Consider the following 14,326-nt stretch of genomic DNA (forward strand, 5'->3'; position numbering starts at 1 on the left):
AACTGATTTGTCATTTACAAAATTCACCAACGATCATACAAAAATGGTAGGAATTTGCACACGTAACACTGCTTCAAATATTCACATTTACAATTTGTGTTATGCTATTGAATTGAAAAGGATAGTGCTGCTGAAAACCCACATAATAGACCTTGTAAAGGCTTTTACACACCGGGGACGTGACGATTAAAAGACACGAAAATGCGAAATACTTCCCTATGAATATTAGGTGTCAAGGGCTTATATTGTGAAAGGTAAGAACGGCAGGAGTGGATCTGGTATGCGCTGCCTTTGTTGAAAAGGTTGAAAGAGTAAGAGCTTTGGCGTTTCGTTCTATGGAGCATCCGTGTTGTTGTTTCATAAATGTAGACGCACAACGTTCTGCACAACGTGATTGGTTGATGCCTTTATTCGCGGTGTGAAAGCTCAGAAAAACCAACCTCATTGCAAAAAACAAATTGCTTGTATCACTTTTTTGCCATGTAATATTTGCGTTCTGTGTGAAAGTATTCATGACAAAACAACAGTTCAAAAATAATATATTAACGGGATTTCTTCCATAGTCTTTTATTTAACATTTATATCTGCAGTACACCTTTGAGCCACATGAGAGCCTGAATGTACGTTGTATTGTTCTGATAATGCATCTGTTTGATTTATCAAACGTATCTTTGACATGGCTGGTTTACCTATTCAAGATAATATAAGCTGATGCGGAGATGGAGGTAAAAATGGTGAGGAACGTTAATTTACGCATAAATTCAATTTATAGACTATTGTGAATTGGGTTGCGATGGTTTGCCATTTTTTTTGCCAAGTGGGTCCTGAGAGAAACACTGGTCTATGATATGTTGATTTCGCTGAGTGGTACAAAATGTATGTTTACATGATTTTCCTGCTTTGCAATATCTTGAGTGTAGGGCAGCAAATAACGATTATTTTCATTGCTGATTAATCTGTATCATGATACAAAATTAAGGCGTCTAAATTGATACGAGCACATACTAACTCAAATTTCTCTAACTCAAACTCCGTTAAATCAAACTATTGTCTTAATCGGATTACTCTGTGTTTGTGTAAATGCATGTAATCAGTCAGTGTATAACTGGAAATATTTATTAATTTTTTCTCTATAACTAACTGGAAACTGTTCATTTTGCCCTAAATTTCTTAATTAAATGAGAAAATACTTTAATTAATTTTTATTTGTCAAGTATGTGATTCACACTGGAGTATATACAAATACTATTTACCATGTGGTTATTTCATATAGAATATTTATTTATTGAATTACCAGAAAACATTTTATATCGTGATATATATCGTTATCGAGATAAGAAGTGACCTATACTGAGATAGAGGATTTTGGCCATATCGCCAGCCCTACCAGGACTCAGGTAACATTATGTCATTATTTATCTTTTGAATATGTTCAATGAACAAGTACTGTTCGATTCTGTGAAATAAAGGAGTGCAATCATTTGAAGCAACATTCAGGGAGCAGATTTCTTTCTTAAAACACTCTTGTTTCAGACGGGGATGCACAAAGGTAAACAACAGCCACGCACAAGCGTAGAAATCTTGACAGCATCACTCACCTGCCACTCGTGCTGCTGCTGGTGCTGCTGACTGAGTCTGAACTGGAGGAGCGGCTGTGAGAGCCTGACCCACTGTTGGAGCGTGCAGGACGGGTAGCCTGACTCGCCAGTCTCTGAGGAGAGGGATTTCGCGAATGTGTCGAGTGTGGAGACCGACTGCGACTGTGGCGGTACGACCGCTCCCCGCGCCGACCCCTGTCCTCCCTGTAAAGGTCCCTGTGAACCACACTCGCCAAAGTAAAAGGTTCCCTGGCTCGAGAAGACTCGTAGCGAGGCTCTGGCGTCTCAAAGCGACAAGGGCTCCTGCTGTGGGAGCGGTAGAAGCCGACCACGCTGGATGTAGATCCTCCGCTTCCTGCCGTCGCGGCCCCCGCCGATACACCTGTTCCTGTGTTCACGGCAACGGCACTAACGATAGTTCCACTGACTCCCGACGACACTGTTGTCACACTTCCGCTGGAGGTACCAGACGCGCTCCCGGCTGTGCTCAGAGTCCTCTCTCTCGCATCACGATAATAGTCTGTTTCATAGTGCCGTGCCTGGCGTTCAAAGCTGCTACCAGGACGCTCGTGATGTCCGTAGGCACTGTGATCGTACGTCCGATCCCGACTTTCAGCCGTCCTAAAAAAACAGGAAGAGAGAACAACATCACATTTCAGTTACATTCAAGAAAGCTGCTAGCATCAGACATTGGGCAAAGAAAATTATCAGGTGTCTCTGGTGGGTTTTTCTTAATTAGACACATGGGAAGACGGGGCACTAAAGTGTTTGGAGAAGGGTAGTTTTTTAGCATCTGAAGAGATAATTCATTTCCAGCCGACAGACTGAACTACAAGGGAATCCGAATGATGATGGTTGACACAATCGAGCATTTTCTAAACTGTTTACGACTTGAAATGTACCAGATCCTTCTGCCATCATCCACTTATTTCTACAACAGAGATGCTGTTAGGTAACTGCCTTTCATGCATCAGCTTGGAGGTGTTAACAAAAGCTTATTTTCTCATTGAATGCAGATGTGTTATCATTCAATAGATCAAGCATCAAAGAGTTCCTTAACTTGTATACCCTACGGTAAAATGCAACACACTATATTGAAAATACAATCAACGTAGGACAACCAGCAAAAGGGTGGTTTTAGCAAAAGGCATGCATTCAGTGTTTAAAAAGAAGAGATATCTGCAGCTTATTTCAAAGTACAATTGCAGGATATAAAGAGACTTCTTATAATAAAAAGGAATTACAAGAGAAACTCGTGCCTTTGTAGATTGTCAAGTCATTCGGGTCTTGTAACTGTAACAAAAGCCACTTTCTGAGGCGTTGTATCATTTATCTGAGGAGGCTTTGTTGAAGGTTTTTGGAGGTGACTTATGACAAGCCTTTTGTTTGTAATGTTACACAATTTAACACCACTTTGTTCTCCTGAAGAAAAAGGTCTTCAAAGCATCTTTTATGAAGATGCACATTAGAAATGCTCAAACCCCCGAACATCCTGGTTCTGAATAAAGCAATCAGAATTTAATTTGGTAATACGACTGCGGTGTCATTACAGCAGTCATATCCACCCAACTCCCCGTAACGAGCGGGACAGGACAGCAATTACCAGTGTTTGAATTCAGATCAAATTATAATCAGCAAATTAGCCGTGATGTTCCAACACAGGGCGGAATATGGTTTAATAAAACAACACTTGCAAACCCTCATTATACTGCTTCTTTAAATAAGAGGCTATGTTTTACACTTAGTCCCGTTTAAATATTAAGACGGTGTCGGATTTTAATGGTAAACAGACCTAAACTGACAAAATGGTAAAAACCTTTGATGTACTAATGTGAAAGTATGATATTTGTATAATTTACTCTGTATACCTGTATATATATGATATATCAATATGATTGATAAAAATCAACCAATGTGTACAGCGTCTTGTTGGACTAGTGTTTAAATGGACTTATCTTACTGCAACTTCCTCGGCTGGAGTCGGGGCAACCTTTTAAAGACCCTCATAAATCTCTGTCTCATTTCCCCAAAATGTCCTGCCAATGTCTACTTTCAACTAGAGCTGCAACAATTAATTGATTAGTTGTCACCTATCAATTTAATCGCCAACTATTTTGATAATCGATTAATTGGTTATATTCTCAGATTCCAGCTTTTTAAATGTGAATATTTTCTGGTTTCTTGACTCCTTCGAGGACGTTGTGTTGGGCTTTGGGAAACACTGACTGACATTTTTCACCATTTTTTTTACATTTTAAACCAAACAACTAATCGATTAATCGAGAATATAATCGTTAGTTGCAGCCCCACTTTCAAATAAGAACGAACTAGAACTTAAGTTTCAACAAAACTATACGCTCCATCTCCTTTTCAATCAAATGTGAGAAAAGAGACAATCTAACCGATTCCCTAGATGGAATTTACCAATTGCTTATAATTGATAGAGGCATCCAGATCTTTGAGATCTTTGATTGATTTGGACCAACAGAGTTGTTTTGATTACATCTCTGTAAAGATCTGCCTATGCTAATTGTTTGCTTGCTGGGTTGCATGCTGCTTAACTGTCTACGCCAACAAAGAACGGTTAAATACAAATCAAAGACATTTGCAACACGGAGAAACTTCTGAAACTGTTTCTCATTAAAGAGAAGCAGCGGCGGCCGTTGGTTAGCATTTTTATAAATAACTGAAAATTTGATAGGCTTCCTTTTGTTATTTTTTAGTTTTATGCTATTCAACCTTTATTGTGATAAAACTTTGAATAATATGCAGTGTACTGTTTCCACTTGAATTACTAATTATTTTGGATGAAATTGTATACCAGTTGAAACGGGTCCTCGCACAAAGGATCAGCTCCGAGGAACAATTAGGGCCTCAGACTCACTTCCTGTTTTTGAATCTAATCTTAAAACTCACCTGTTCCTCTTAGCTTCCCCCAAAGGGATTTTATAATTACTATAATTTTATAGTAATTTTAGTTATTTTGAACTTGCGAGGAAATATTCTGTCTATAATTTAATTCATCATATTTTGAGGCTTTTAATCGCGTGTTTCTTGTGTAAATTGTCTAAACATTATATTGTGATTGTTTTACCCTTTGTGTAAAGCACCTGGAGATTTTGCTGTATTTTAAAATGTGCTATATCATTTTAATTTATTATTAATTTTTTATTTCAATTTTTTTCAGTGCATGTCCAAGCTAGAGCTGCAACTTATAATCGATAAACTATTAAAATTAACCGCCAACTATTTTGATAATCGGTTTGAATAATTATTTAAGAAAAAAAAGTAAAAATTCTCTGATTCCAGCTTCTTAAATGTGAATATTTTCTGGTTTCTTTACTCCTCTATGACAGTAAACTGAATATCTTTGAATTGTGGACAAAACAAGACAGGTCAGGACGTCATCTTCGGCTTTGGGAAACACTGATCAACATTTTTCACAATTTTCTGACATTTTATAAACCAAACAACTAATCTATTAATCAAGAAAATAATCGACAATGAATATAATGGTGAGTTGCAGCCCTGCTCCTGCTGCCTGCATCTCAGTCTGAGCTTAACGTGGGTTACACAAGGTGCTAACAGAAGGCTGCTGCCATTTCTCTGAAGATCTATGGCACAAGCGTCTTGCTCTGCATCACTGACGCTCTGTGACATCCTGAAAAGGCATTTTGGTAAATGATCCATAGGATGAGTTTCTTAAAATGCCCAACCTGACCTTTACAACTGACAAAGAACGCGTTACTCATATTCACACGTCATACTTGAGAGGTCTTTGATAGACGGCAGTCACACCCTAAGATTAACCCTTTGTACCAAATAATAAGCCCTTTCCCCAACCATTTTTTATTCATTTTATCCCTTTCAAGCCTCCCTAACCGAGCAAAAATTTAAGTCTACATCAAATGACAATGCCTGACTGGATTTGAGGGTTTGGAGGGTTAGTCGCTGTGCGATTATTTGATACTAACTTGTGCGTGATGTGGACAATCTGGAGATATTCATCTGTGTAAAGCATTTGACATAGACGTAGCCTATAGACACTAACAACTCATAAATAGAAGTCTTCTTTTAAGCCTTTCCAACAAAAGGCTTTTGCCACGGGGCACAGGAACAAAAGAGTGCATGGGATGCACATCGTCTCCTGGATGTGGAGGATAAATTGGTTAAGGAGACCAGCACCATGTCTGTATTTTACTGCACTATACATAAAAGTACAGCGGGTCAGGGGAAATTTCTGTTTGAGCTTATTTGATTTAATCATCTGTGTGCTGGATTCATGAATAACATCTATGGTGTAACGACGTCTGCTGTGAAATTGATGGATTACCTTGACCCCTAGATGCTCTCGAAAATGCTAATTTGGTGGCGCAGCCTCGCTGCTCAATAGATAGCCTTCAATTTCACTTCAATTCCACTTTACACAAAACAGGTTCTACATTATTCATGGAGCTTAAAAATAATTCAGTTAGACTTTTTTTGGCAGAATTTCCATCAGTGTTTGATTATTAGTCTGCTCTGGTGCATGCTAACCACAGCAACTGTTTTTGGGATTACGTGAACAGCATAATTAGAAGGATGCAATCCAGCAGCATGCTAAAGAGGCCTCTTATGTGGAGACTCGGTCATGTGGGAGCAATACATGCGTATAATTTGATGCAAAATTTCCAAAACAATTTAGAAATACTTTATCGTTAAATATCCTTCTGCCAAACGGTTAGACTGTGCAGCTGTCGTCCTTGCAGGCTGCAGCACAAACCACAGAGCTCGGGCTGGGCTTCTATCACTTTTTGCTATGATATTGATACATACGTATATTGTGATATAGTATATTTTCAAACTCAATTAAAATAACCAAATTGGAAGGTTTGTTTTTGGTTAATCCGGTGAATTAAATACAAAGGTAATCCATCAAATTGAAGCAACAATCCTGTAAAGCCAGCGCTGCCATGAATCAGTCCTGCTTATTGATTTGCAACGTTGCCAATACAATCAGAAATTTAAAAAAAGGCATAGATACCACAGTATGAATGGGGGAAGAAAATCTCTGACCGTTACGAAATTTCTACCATCTCACTGCAATTATTGTTTTATCAGCCATCCCAACATGGAGACGTTGATGGATGTAATCTCTGACAATGACTATGGTCAACTCTCTACCTAAGAGTTAAATGCTACAAAAATCTTAGATGCGTTATATTTTCTCAACAGATTAAGAATAAAATGTTGAATCTGCACCCTGTGACAGTTTATATAGTATTCATATTCTACTCTTGCCTCATAAAAATGAAGCTGAGGACACCTTAAAACTGCAGCTGCCAGGCAGGAACAAAAGGTCCCGGGGCTGGAACTAATTCATTATTGATGAATACGCTGATTATTATTTTTAATTAATCGATCAATTATTTAGTCTATAAAATGCTTTTGTCGCCATTTTTCCCAGAGCCTAAGGTGACTTTTAAAAATTTAGTTTTGTCCGACTAACAGTCCAAACCTCAAGATATATAATATATAAAATGATATATAACAGAGACAATTTATTGTTTTGGTATGTTTTTCATTGTGCAATTTTTTTACTTGCTGCCCCTGTTGGCCAGGACTCCCTGGCAGAAGAGATACTGTATCTCAATGCGACCTTACTGGTTAAATAATGGATAAATAACAAATAAAATAAAATAAAGATGGAAAACATTCCAGCAAATGTTTGGTATTTTTGCTTGATAAAAGACTTGAATAATTCATTAAAAAATCTTTATTAATTTCCTGTCAATTATTAATCGAACTGATCATTTTCACAATAAAAGATACTGACATAAAAATCCTAAATTGACCTTGACAAGAGTTTAAGAGTTATTTCATTCCGTCTCACCATTCCGAGATATTAGGAAATATACACACTGCATTTCTAATTTTTTTTTATCTTTGAAATTATATCCGTTTCCTTTGTTTTTTCCTCATCCAAATTGTATGTGACAAATCTTTGATTCTTTGCATCTATTGAATCTTCCACAGTCCAGTCCTTGTGATATATTAAGACAGCGTTGAAATTAAAAAGGATTTATATCTTTTTACTTTTATGACTAGTCATGAATAAAGGCTGAAATATGGCTCTATTCATCATAAGGAGGGAGCTGAAGGTGGGGTCAGGTGAGAGGAAGAGAAAAGGAAAACAATAAAAGGTAAGGTACAGGTTTCGGCATATAGACACACAGTCAGTAACGGCAGTCTATGCACCGGCTACTTCGGTTAGTGGGGAAAATGGAGAGAGACAGGGGTTCAAACTAGGGGGTTAGAGAGGACAGCTAAAATACACAGGGCAGGACATACCAACCTTTTGAGAGAGTGGTAACTTGACCTATTATTCCAAATACAATCTAGGGAGATAGAACTTTGTGAGCAGAAAAAAATGGGCAAAAATGTTGAGTGGAGACGGCAAAAAAAAATGAAGCAAAATTGTTCCGATTAGAAAATGTAATCCTCGTCTTCAGGGCAGGGAACCTCGCGTACTTGGATGACTGTCCGTTTTAATTAAAATGATGACTTGGCCTCGTACGGATCCAGGTTGGGATGTTTTGTGTGCTGGAAAATGTCAATTAGAGTCTGTATATCCATCCAAACGTTGGGGGAAAAATAAAATCATCATTGCGCTTGAGTCCAGTAAAATAAATACATGTTATCCCTCTTCAGTGAGTAGAGCTCCCCAACAGCAATGATGGAAAAATTAAGTCTTGCATCTTCGACTTGTGAAGTCCGGCACATTCCACGTTGGTCACACTGCGCAAGGCAGTAAAGTAGTCACATTCCTTTGGCAGAGAGCGGGAAATCTGGCCACGACAGATGAAGAATAAACGTCTCTTAATGGTAATCCAGGTTCTTGATCATTCTGTAGTAGCACTGTATTCATTCCCCGGATGGAGAACATTCATAACAGTTTAGAAGCTCGTGGATGTTCATGTCTGTCTCCTTTACAAGCGGAAGAGCCTGCACGCAGTCCAAACCGAAGCAGAGTCAATGGGAAATGCAGTTAATTTGTGAAACTTCTGTATGTGATTGTATCCAAGGTTAAATTATAGTTCCACATTAAGGAAAGGAGCCGGTAATCCAAAGACATGAGGGTATCTCCAAACAGCAACTTTCCAGTCTCAATTTCCAGCATTCTTCTTTGAATTGTACGATCCAAACATTAGTCCATGTTGGTCCTCGTTGAATCTGTCGCTGTCGTCTCAGTCGTTGAAAAGTAAAAAAAATAATCTCCACAAAAATAAACCAGGAAAAAAAAACAGTCTTTTTTGCTCACTTGTTTTTGTTGTCTCTACTGAGATGGATCACCAGTAGAGGTCTCCCAGCACTCAAATTGTAAATGCCCTGATTTTTAGTTATGATCCCAAATAAAACAACAAAAAATAAAAATAAAAACAAAAGAACCAAGAAAGCAACCCATACCTTTAGCGTGATATCCTTAAGGTGTGTGGCCAGTGTTAATCCAACCGAGAGGGATAAATATCCTGTGTAGGTTATCCACGTGACTCCAGCCACCTCCGTGAGGTGTGCGCGATAATTGAAAACCAAATTAGACTAATCCAAACAATGGCGTCTTATACATATAATGTGTGATCTTGGTTGTTTTGTTACATGAGGAAAAAGGGTGAGATTAATCCACCGAGCAGGGCGTGTAACTCCAGATTAGGGGAATCCCAGGGATGGCCGCTGGACCACTCTCTCTTTTTCTCTTCCCCCCCCCCCCACCCTTCTCTCTCTCTCTCTCTCTCAAGCAATCTCCAATAATCCTGGGAAATTTTATCCAATCTTTGCCCCGGATTTTCCGCAAATGATACATCCACCTCACATTAAGATCACAAAGATAATCCCCAACAGATTAAACTATTCCTTTAAGTAATAGATACACTTGTGTGCAAACATGCTCTCACTTATGGAATATCTCTTTGTCTACCTGCAAGTATGAATCCCAAGTAAATGAATAGATGGTGGGAAGATGCTTGGAGGTAAGGTGTATACCAGAAACCACGGTTCCCCCTGCCTTCAGAGAAACTTTGTCCACTTACCCGTCTAGTCTGCGTTCATAGCGTCCTTCTCTGCTGTGGAGCGACGTGGGGGGCCCATACACGGTCCCCCCTGCCGCCCTCGTGAACCCTGATACATCCCGGCCACGAGTGCCTAAGGACAGACTATCGTCCAGCCCCCTGGCGGCACTAGGAATCGTGCCCGGTTCATTGTAATCAGTGCGCAGGTCTCTGTCCCCCATCTTGTTGATCGCATTGTGAGCCTTCTGAGCACTTTTAATGTCCACAAAATCCACAAAGGCTGCGACTCCACCTTCTGAACCCCGCTTGGGCAGGACCTTGACACTCTCCACACGTCCATATCTAGAGAGAAAACAATGGAAAAACAAGGTCATCACTCGGTTTTCAACTGAAATTATGTTGCATGTAAGACGGTCCTAGACAAAAGAAATCAAGAAAGCCGACGGTCGGCCGTCGGACAGTTTGGGGCCGTCGGTGAGCGTCTGTCGGTCTAGTTTTTTGCGGTGTGTCTCGCACCGTCGGCTCTAGTCTGCCCATGTGGGTGTTTTTTCAGCCAATTCAGCAAGTTGAATCAGCGGTGGCGCCCGTCGATGAGAGAAATCGCTCTGGTTGGCTGTTCAGTTTAAGCGAATCAGTGCACGAGAAGAGAAACGGACGTGAGGAAAGCAAGCCAACGAGTAAAGTCAAGAGGAAAAACACAGAAGGCTCTTCTCATTTTTCATCTCATCTGATCGTTCAAATACACAGATATTTTCACAATGACATGGCCGTCTGGAATGAAGCTAAGTGGTGAGAGAGAGTAGTGTGAAAATGGTCCGCAAAGCTGCTTTGTTTCATGTACGTATCATAACAACAGCTCGGTCTTCCGGTTTCCCCTTTTTGAATGACAAATTCAGACTACAGCTACCTGCTGGTGTGGAGGGTATTTCATCTCAACCAGGCGCAGAACGTACGTGATAACTGGCCGTCGGCTGTAGTCTTTACGGTGTGTTCGAGTGCAACTTTTTGGACAAGACAAAGGCAACGTGAGGCACCGCTAGTTCTTAGCACTCATAAGATTTTGTCGACTAATCGATTCGTTGGTTTCTCACACAAAAGCACCACTTTAGATCTCGTGTTTACCCGAGATGTGCTCATACATTTCTTGGAAATAAGTCATTCAGCATGAAAAAGCACAAAAAATGTCTAATCTACTGAAGAAATCTTAGTTGACTAACACCGAGACGACCGATTAGTCAACTAATTGACTAAGAGGAAGTGTTCAGTTCTAATTCTTGGTAAAAACAATGCAGTTTCCTAAATGATGAAAGCTTTTTTTCAAATTGCATGCTGCTGAATTCAATTATGTCAATGTGTGCGTGCGTGCATGATTGCATGCGTGTGTGTGTGTGTGTGTGTGTGTGTGTGTGTGTGTGTGTGTGGAAGGGTGGAGGAGGTAAAGTGGCTTTGCTATGCTTATTGTCTTCTCTGTGGTACTTTCTCACAAGGCAACAGTAACCCAGCAACTGGACTAGTTGAAACCTTGGGGCACAATGCATGTTAATAAATGCATGTATGTTCCAACATCAGCATGTTGTCAAGGAGGAGGAGGCTGCGGCTCGTGAGATTAATGCAACTGGAAGGCTCACAGATGAGGTTTGAGCAGCATAAAAAAAAAGAAGAAGAGACGTGACATTTCCTGATTCGCTGTGTGTGGGTTTAAAAAAAAAATGCATTATGCATGCATCTTCTGTTTCACTATTAGCAAAGTGGTGACATCTTTTACATCATTTCCCCCCAACTTAAAAATATAACTGCTCAAGATATAACATTTTTTTTTAATATATATATGCATCCTATTGTTTCCTTAACAAATACCTCATTAAATGATGCTTGCATTGACTGATGGGACACCTATTATTACACAACATTTGCAAAAGCCCAGTCTGGAGGTTTACACCGCCTGCCATCATCATCTTTGTGCGCTTGTGAGTCTGAGTGCGTGTGTATATTCTCGCTGTCCGACAGAGACAGTAGGGTGCCCATAAATTTATTGGCATGCCAGTTCCCAACATTGAACAGCCTCCGACGCCATTTTAGAAAAAGCTGTTCACACTGCTTACTCATTCTGCCGTCCCCCATCTTCAATGACTTCTATCACACATTGTGGGCTGTCATGCACCTGCATGCTCCAGACTAGACTAGACTAGACTACCTCTCTCTCTCTGGGTTATACCGCTACTGGAGCTGGAGGAGCTGGAGGAGCTGAGGCAGCACGCTACAAAAACACAACGACACAGTTTCCTCTCTCTCCGCTATGTTGCCAGTCAGTCACCATCCCCCCCCCCCCTAAAACATAACGTTACGCACATCATAGCACGGGGCTTATGGAAATAAAAACGGCATATAGGTAGCACCATTATTCTGCGCGGCTGCAGGAATCAGACATATATTTGCATAGTTCTCTACCGAGAGTACAAATTGTTGTTATTATATGTTTTTCGGTTGCAATTTTGCTTTACAGACGTCTTATTTATGTTGGTCTGATTGCTCATATACTGGTGTTTTTCATAATGCACGGCTGCATGAACCAGACACATATTTGTATAGTTCCCTCTACCGAAAATAATAAGAGTGCAAATAATTATTATTATTATTATTATTATTATTATTATTATTATTATTATCATCATTATATGTTTTTCGGTTGCAATTTTGCTAACCAGACGTCTGATTTATGTTGGTCTGATTGCTCATATTACTGGTGTTTTTCAGCAGCAGTCTGGTCTCCAGCACATATGGCCGGAGAGGCGGGCTGCTAGTTCCTTGACAGCCAAGAAGAGAGAGGTGAGAGCGCGCACACAACCGTGATAGCCACACACACACACACACACACAAAAACGTATTTACATTTTTTTTCCCTCCCCTCAGGGAATGACAACAAAGCCCATAAATGGTGCATGAGGTTTGATCTGCAGCCCTAAAAAACAAAAAGTGGAGCTCAAATATATCCTTTAAATCAGATCTGGCTGCAGGTGTGTGTGTGTGTGTGTGTGTGTGTGTGTGTGTGTGTGTGTGTGTGTGTGTGTGTGTGTGTGTGTGCCAGCAGCAGCAGCTGTGTGGAAGCAACGCGGTAATAATGTAGCAAAGATCTCTGTGTTCATCTGCGCACACAGAGTGAACTAATAGAACGTTAGAACGTTGCAGATCAGTCAGAGAGCAACAATGTTGCAGCGTCGCCCTTTAAAAGCTTCCACTCACTTGTGCAACATTTAGATGAACAAAAATATCCGGTTCTTGCAACAAGCTACACTCTGATGAGATTATTAAGTAGACTTTTACGCACAGGTTTTGGTTGAAACCTGACACAGGGAGTCCCTGAAAACACTGTGTGCCAAAGATGCAGCCTGTGTCAATGCATGCATGGCTTGTGTACAATGCTAGCTGCTGCTCAACCAGGTTAAGTTTGTTTACACTGCCTCTGTGTGTGATGTTAGCTTTACAGACATGTTTTCTTTATGGTAAACCAGGTGGAAAGGTGTGTTTCTTTTTTAAAAAGTGGTGTGAATGAACAACCACACATGCATGAAAAAGGGGGGGAAAGTAAAGTTATCACTAAGCCAAGTTGAAATGGCAAAACCATATGTGTCTCTATAAGCTAGCTGGCTGGTTGACTGAGGCGTGCTGGCTGTTTTTCTGTTTTTATCTCAGCTGAAATGTTCCTTATGGAGAGCTGACAGCACTTTGCTACAGGGGGGAACCTCCTGCTTCATCCAGACTTCACAAAAAAAAATGTGACACAACAGAGAAGAAGAAGAAGAGATGCTGCTCCATGCACTCGTCGTTACAGAACACTACACGTTTATTTCTACTCACCGCTTGAAGTGCTCAATGATTTTCTCCTCTCGCACATTTTCGGGTAAATTTCCCACCCATAGATGTCTGGTTTCCCGGACCATACTGTGTGCTCCTGCTCCCCTATCATACAGATGACTTTGCTATGTCAGTTTCCTCCCGTGCAAAATAGAAAACGTTTGCAAAAAATAAAACGCCGGACAAGCACAAAAAAAAAAAAAAATATATATATCCTCGGCGCATATATTCTCCACTGGTCGGTTTGTGCCCCTCGATGTATACCATTAGGTTGGATCCTCGCACGCTGTTTGATACTCTCCACTGTTAAAGCGCGATCTTGCACCTCCTCGTGAACGCGCTCGCGGACTGTTCCCGTGACTAGGCGCGTCCCTGACACCATGCGACCTTTGGGTGTCGAAAGAAAAGCATGTAGCTTCCTAAAAGGATGCAGCAACTTCGCTTGTAATGAGAGGCAACACCGCGCAGGCGTGGCTTTGTGTGTGTGAACTTCTTTTTTTCTCCCCGATGAGATAGTCGCCCGACACTGCGCATGCGCGAGAAAAACCCCTGGTTGAATGGAAGAAGGTGCTTTTGACATCTGAGAAGCTTTTTGACTCACAGGAGGATCCCAGCAGTGTTTGCCAATGTTTGGCACTTTGCATACAGTGATACTAGATGAACCATTAAATCATATTTGGGATTTATTTGTTGTTATTATAATAGGCTACATTTTATTTTTTTGATCAATGCACAGAAACGTCATCACCCCACATTATCAGGTGAGTCATAGGCCCACATTTAAAAAAAGAAAGTATGTCAATCATTTATCACTGACTAAATACTGGATGT

General features: G+C 40.4%; 1 protein-coding gene across 2 annotated transcripts in view; it reads right to left on the minus strand.

The window, feature by feature from the left end:
• Positions 1 to 13,818, minus strand: part of spen (spen family transcriptional repressor) — a 30,908-nt gene extending 17,090 nt beyond the window's left edge. For both annotated transcript variants that reach the window (XM_074644632.1, XM_074644631.1), the window contains exons 1-3: positions 13,499 to 13,818; positions 9,665 to 9,985; positions 1,599 to 2,219 (exon numbers count right to left, since the gene is read on the minus strand). In XM_074644632.1, the coding sequence (XP_074500733.1) occupies positions 1,599 to 2,219; positions 9,665 to 9,985; positions 13,499 to 13,581 (1,025 nt within the window). In that variant the 5' untranslated portion in view covers positions 13,582 to 13,818. The remainder of the gene's footprint in view (positions 1 to 1,598; positions 2,220 to 9,664; positions 9,986 to 13,498) is intronic.
• Between the last annotated feature and the right edge of the window lie 508 nt (positions 13,819 to 14,326).

The sequence above is a fragment of the Sebastes fasciatus genome, chromosome 8, assembly GCF_043250625.1.
Source record: "Sebastes fasciatus isolate fSebFas1 chromosome 8, fSebFas1.pri, whole genome shotgun sequence".
In the NCBI taxonomy this organism is placed as follows: domain Eukaryota; kingdom Metazoa; phylum Chordata; class Actinopteri; order Perciformes; family Sebastidae; genus Sebastes; species Sebastes fasciatus.